A 5854-nucleotide genomic window follows, 5' to 3' on the forward strand; every position below is an offset into this window, starting at 1 on the left:
ATCATCTAAAAAATAAACATAACACGTAATGCACTTTAATAACTCAATGGATTCTTTTTCTAATGCATGATTTCCAAAATAAAGTTCAATTATAACATTAAATATGAAAACGAGTTTTAAAACACTATATGCATCATTATATAAATTTTATGTCACACTCAACGTAAATGTATGTTTAAACATGTAAAAGATGTCTTATTAGCCTAAGAAATTAACATCCAACTTCTTTATAGTATAATAAAAAATCTTTCCACCAATAATTAAACACTTAACATACAAATAAAAAAAATAACATTAATAAAAAAGTAACAAATCTATTATAATTTTATTTTCGTATATTATATTATATGATTAATAAATGTATTACCGATTTGGGTGGTACACGGTGTCAAGAGACCCAATCCAAACGGTGGGATTAACCCTTCACAATCAGCAAACTCCATGGATAAACAATGCGGAATCCACTCAAGCTTTCCTTCTATTTAATCAATCCCCCTCTTTCCCCTTTGCGTTCTCTCTCTCTCTTTCTTTATCTTTCATTCCCACTCTGCGTTTCGTGTAATCAGCCATAGCCGGCCGATTGCACCTCAAGATCTTGAGAACGAACCCATTTCAATCACCCATCTGTTTCAGTAACAAATTCTCGGTTACTGATAACTTATATAGTTGTGGGAAGCTTTGGTTGTATCGATGATAGTGTGTGGGGTTATCTTTTTGAAGTAGCGGTGTCGGTGTCGGTGTCGGTGTCGGTAGACTTTTAGGGTTAGGGTTTTCTGGAATTGGATGAGTAAGGTGGTGGTGGTGACATGCTTTGTTGCGGAATACATTTCTGAGGATTGCGGTTTGGTGATTCGTAGTCGGGGTAGGTGGGGCAAATGTGGCTGATCTTCTTTTTTTATTTCTGAATTTCCGCCCAACAACCACCGCGTTACTTTTCTTGTTGAATTTCCTTTTTGCTTTGTGGTTTTTGATCTGGTTTTGATTTCGAGAAACGAGAAAGAGAGTGTTGGAGGAGGTTCACGATGCAGCAAGATCGTCGAAGAAAGGTTTAACCAGCTCAACTTATTATCCATTTGATTCTATCTTTGAGTTGAAAACATTAAAACATATGCATCACAAATTAAAGTAGATTTTGATCTCTATTATTTGCATACGATCTGACCTCCCAATGAATGTGTTGCAGAGTCCAAAAGACATTGAGTTCTTCACTGAATATGGTGAATCAAACCGATACAAAATCCTGGAGATTATAGGAAAGGGAAGCTATGGAGTCGTTTGTGCAGCCGTTGACACACAGACTGGTGAAAAGGTTGCAATAAAGAAAATAACCAACATTTTTGAACATTCATCCGATGCTATTCGAATTTTGCGTGAGATTAAATTGCTTAGACTTCTTCGTCATCCTGATATTGTTGAAATTAAGCGGATTATGTTGCCACCATCAAGACGAGAGTTTAAAGATATTTATGTTGTATTTGAACTCATGGAGTCTGATCTTCACCAAGTCATAAAAGCCAATGATGACTTGACACATGAACACCATCGTTTTTTCCTCTATCAAATGCTTCGAGCATTGAAATATATGCATACAGGTAACCCTTTTACTTATATTTCTAACCACCAATTCTTCTGTTTTAACCCAAAATTCTCTGAAATTCAGCAAATGTGTATCATCGAGATTTAAAACCAAAGAACATATTAGCAAATGCAAATTGCAAACTCAAGATATGCGACTTTGGATTAGCAAGAGCTGCATTTACTGATACACCCACCACAATATTTTGGACAGTAGGTTCTTCCATTCTTTATTCAATATCATAACATCATATGACTTCATATGCACATTGAAACTCCATATCAATCTTTGTTTCTTCTGATAAACTTTCAGGATTATGTTGCAACAAGATGGTATAGAGCTCCTGAGTTATGCGGATCTTTTTATTCCAAGGTATACATACTTACATAGGGTATCTTTTGACTCACCTTCTTCATTTAGAATCTCAAAAGTAGCATTCTTTATGATATATTAGTGTAAAAGCTTTAGGCTTTATGATAAATAACCAATAATATAAGGGTGGTGATTCCTAGATTAAACTAATTCTTATTCAGGGTGCATTCTTTTGAACACTTTTGGAAGTTTCTTCAGGTAACCGTATCAGTGTTTGTGTCAGTTTATGGTTGTTTTACAGCTTACTTTGGTTGCCATTTTGACCTTTTTGTCCCTCTGAGGCTGTGACTTATCTGATTCTTGTTCCCACCTTGATTGCAGTATACCCCTGCTGTTGATATATGGGGAATCGGATGTATATTTGCTGAAGTATTAACAGGAAAACCACTTTTTCCTGGAAAAAGTGTTGTTCATCAATTGGAACTTATCACTGATCTTCTTGGAACACCATCACCAGATACCATTTCTAGAGTATGTTATGTTACAACCTTACAATTCTTCATTATATTCAAACTTCTTTTCCTTAAAGATTAGGGCTTATTACTTATATATCTCTATGATCTATGATTCAGGTGCGCAATGACAAGGCAAGAAAATACTTGACTGATATGCGTAGAAAGAAAGCAGTCACATTTTCTGAGAAGTTTCTAGATGTTGATCCATTGGCACTCAGGTTATTGCAGAGGTTGTTGGCTTTTGATCCAAAGGATCGACCAACTGCTGAACAGGTAATGTTGTAATTGACTAATCCTCAATTCAAGTTTCTTGTACTGAGGGTATTTATGTCATTTTTCTTTTTTCAGGCATTAGCGGATCCTTACTTCAAGGGACTATCGAAAGTTGAAAGGGAGCCATCTTGTCAATCGTTTTCAAAGTTGGAGTTTGAGTTTGAGAGAAGAAGAGTCACAAAAGAGGATATTAGGGAGTTGATATTCCGGGAGATTCTAGAATATCATCCTCAGTTGCTTAAAGATTACATGGCTGGAAATGATCGAACAAATTTCATTTATCCTAGGTTCTTTTTAATCTCAATAACAAACACTCTATGATTTTATGTCTCAATTGATTTGTGTTCTTTCTTTATTGGTTGTAACATATGTTTGTAATATGCAGTGCCATTGGTCAATTCAGAAGGCAATTTGCATATTTTGAGGAAAATATTGGGAAAAGTGGGCCTGTTATACCTCCAGAGAGGAAGCATGTTTCTCTTCCTAGGTAAGGGTAAAATAGTCATTTATTTTTTACATTTATATGTCTCTATTGTCTTCTTTTTTTTCCTTCCAGTATGGTGAAATTGATGAATGTTTTTAAACTTATTTTCTGGACATTAAGGGTAAAATGGTCATTTATTTTACATTTTTATGACTCTATTGTCTTCTTTTTTCCTTCAAGCATGGTGAAATTGATGAATATTGTGAAATTTTGTTTTTTGGAATATAAGGGTAAAATGGTCATTTACTTTACATTTTTATGTCTGTATTGTCTTCTTTTTTCCTTCAAGTATGGTGAAATTGATGAATATTGTGAAATTTTGTTTTTTGGAATATAAGGGTAAAATGGTCATTTATTTTACATTTTTATGTCTGTATTGTCTGCTTTTTTCCTCCCAGTATGGAGAAATTGATGAATATTGTGAAACTTATTTTTTGGAATATAAGGGTAAAATGGTCATTTATTTTACATTTTTATGATTCTATTGTCTTCTTTTTTCCTTCCAAGCATGGTGAAATTGATGAATATTGTGAAATTTTGTTTTTTGGAATATAAGGGTAAAATGGTCATTTATATTATTTGGTATACTTCAGGTCAACGGTTTCTTCAAGTATGACTGCTCCAAAGCTGCAGCAATGTTTGGCTGCATTTGACAATAAGCCAGTGGTGGATAACAACAACATGTCAAATGGTGGTAGAGTTGCAATAGATGCTTCCGGATACATCTTTAGTGCTGCTGCTAGACCACCCCCAAGGATGCCCAAAGGTAAGATGGAATCCACAAAGGAATGGAATGGATGATTACATTCCATTTTTATGTTTCTTTTCATTTTGAACTATATAATATAAGTGATGAATATGTTGAACATGAACAGGAAGAGTTGTGGGGCCAGTTTTACCATTGGAGGGTAGGGGGGAGATGAAGGATGTGTATGATCCAAGGGTAATGCTTAGAAATGGTCCGGTTGGTGTTTCTCCACATTATGCATCATATAGGGGCAATAATGGAAATCAAGGAAAGATTCATGGGGGGCAAGAAGGTGATAGGGATTCATTGTCCTTGATGAAACAGCAACAGGGGGTCAACAGTAATCCTTATTACAACCACGGTCAACAGTCAAAGGGAATGGAGTCAAAGTTTATGTCACAGTCACAATCAGAGTATGGGGTTGCTGTTGCTACTCATAGAGAGGTTGGTGTTGTTCAAATGGGATTATCGTAGAGAGCTTTCTTGTTTTTATTCCTCTTTATATTTGGGGTGTTTAGTTGATGATGTATATTGCACTTGTTTTTTTTAGTTTTGATGAAATAAGGAAAGATATTGAAATAAAAGTATTGTTTTTCCTCCTTTGCCAAAGTGGTCTTTAAGTTGAGTTTAGTTTTCTTTAAATCTTTGGGAGGAAATGATTGATAATCTTCCGTCGGGGATCAATTCATCTTTGTTGGCTCATAAGACGATTTTTGGACAACAAGGTGACCTTTTAATGTGAAAAGATAAACTTTACTTTGGTGAGGTGCAAATGTCAAAATTTGCATAAAACTAGAAAAAAAAAGTTTAGAATTAGTTTAGATAAGTTACAAACCAAAGTAACTATTCTAAGGTACAAAGGGAAATAAAATCTATATCTATATTTATATATCTATTATAATAAAGATCAAAATACTTGAAACTCATACATTTGAAACTATAATTATATATCTATTATAATAAATATCAAAATACTAGAAACTCATACATTTGAAATTTGAAACTATAATGAGCTTTCAATTGCCTTTTAATAATGATTGTAATCCTAAATCATATTTATTTGAAACCCCTCTTTTAACTAATAACACTCAAAACTCTTCTTAATAATATTTTAACAACTCAAAGGTTTACTATACAAATGCCAATTTTTTGAGTAGAAACACATACAAATCATACAAAAAATTCACAAAGAAAACAAGTGTAAATTGTGTTGGTTTGAGGGCCTTTGACTATTTTTTGAGACATGTTTTTATTATAAAACTTTTAATTTGTAAGATTGTTATATATATATATATATATATATATATATACACACACACACACACACACACACACACACACACATGGGCCTAAGTTATTGTGTTCTAACTATCTATTATGTGGATGTAGGGTTGATTGTGGACCAATCATTTTAGTTATTTTAAGAAAACGATTAATAAATATTATTGAATTAAAGATAATTGAAAAATATCATCTAATTTCATTGTAAGGATATTTTAGTCAATTAACATAAATTTTAAAAAAAAATTACGGATTTTAAGGAATAATAAATTCTCTTAACTTTAAAAATATGATTTTTCTAAATAACAATTCTGTTAATTCGGACATTTTAAAATAATGAGTTCATGATTATCTTGAAAAAAAACATTATATTCTAACATGATACTATAAACATATATTATCAAGATTAATAATTTTTAAAGAATGAATATTTTATATGAAACGAATTTTAATATTTTATAATCAGTAATTACATTCATTCTTAAAGAATACAACTATGAACATAAATTACATTCACCCTGAAAAAATACGACTAATAACAGTTAACAATTATATTTATTCTCAAAGAATAAAATTGAGAATGGAAAAATAAAATAAAAATATTGAAATCTAAGTAAAATACTAATTACATTCTGACAGAATATTGTTGCTAATCCATTCTGACA

General features: G+C 32.3%; 1 protein-coding gene across 1 annotated transcript; it reads left to right on the forward strand.

The window, feature by feature from the left end:
* Nucleotides 1-453: 453 nt before the first annotated feature.
* LOC145125571 (mitogen-activated protein kinase 15-like) lies at nucleotides 454-4508 on the forward strand. The gene is made up of 10 exons (XM_079061016.1): nucleotides 454-1046; nucleotides 1184-1592; nucleotides 1661-1788; nucleotides 1889-1948; nucleotides 2270-2419; nucleotides 2521-2676; nucleotides 2752-2963; nucleotides 3062-3163; nucleotides 3754-3926; nucleotides 4036-4508. Exons 1-10 carry the CDS (start codon nucleotides 1023-1025, stop codon nucleotides 4380-4382), a joined length of 1761 nt encoding a protein of 586 aa, XP_078917142.1. The 5' UTR covers nucleotides 454-1022; the 3' UTR covers nucleotides 4383-4508.
* The last annotated feature ends 1346 nt before the right edge of the window (nucleotides 4509-5854 follow it).

This window comes from Lactuca virosa, chromosome 7 (genome assembly GCF_052849685.1).
Source record: "Lactuca virosa cultivar CGN04683 chromosome 7, Lactuca_virosa_CGN04683_v6, whole genome shotgun sequence".
NCBI classification, from domain to species: domain Eukaryota; kingdom Viridiplantae; phylum Streptophyta; class Magnoliopsida; order Asterales; family Asteraceae; genus Lactuca; species Lactuca virosa.

Coding starts and splice junctions, on each gene's coding strand:
- LOC145125571 (XM_079061016.1), top strand. CDS start 1,023: ATGCAGCAAGATCGTCGAAGAAAG. Junction 2,964..3,061: donor ACAAATTTCATTTATCCTAG/GTTCTTTTTAAT, acceptor TGTAATATGCAG/TGCCATTGGTCAATTCAGAA. Junction 3,927..4,035: donor ACCCCCAAGGATGCCCAAAG/GTAAGATGGAAT, acceptor GAACATGAACAG/GAAGAGTTGTGGGGCCAGTT.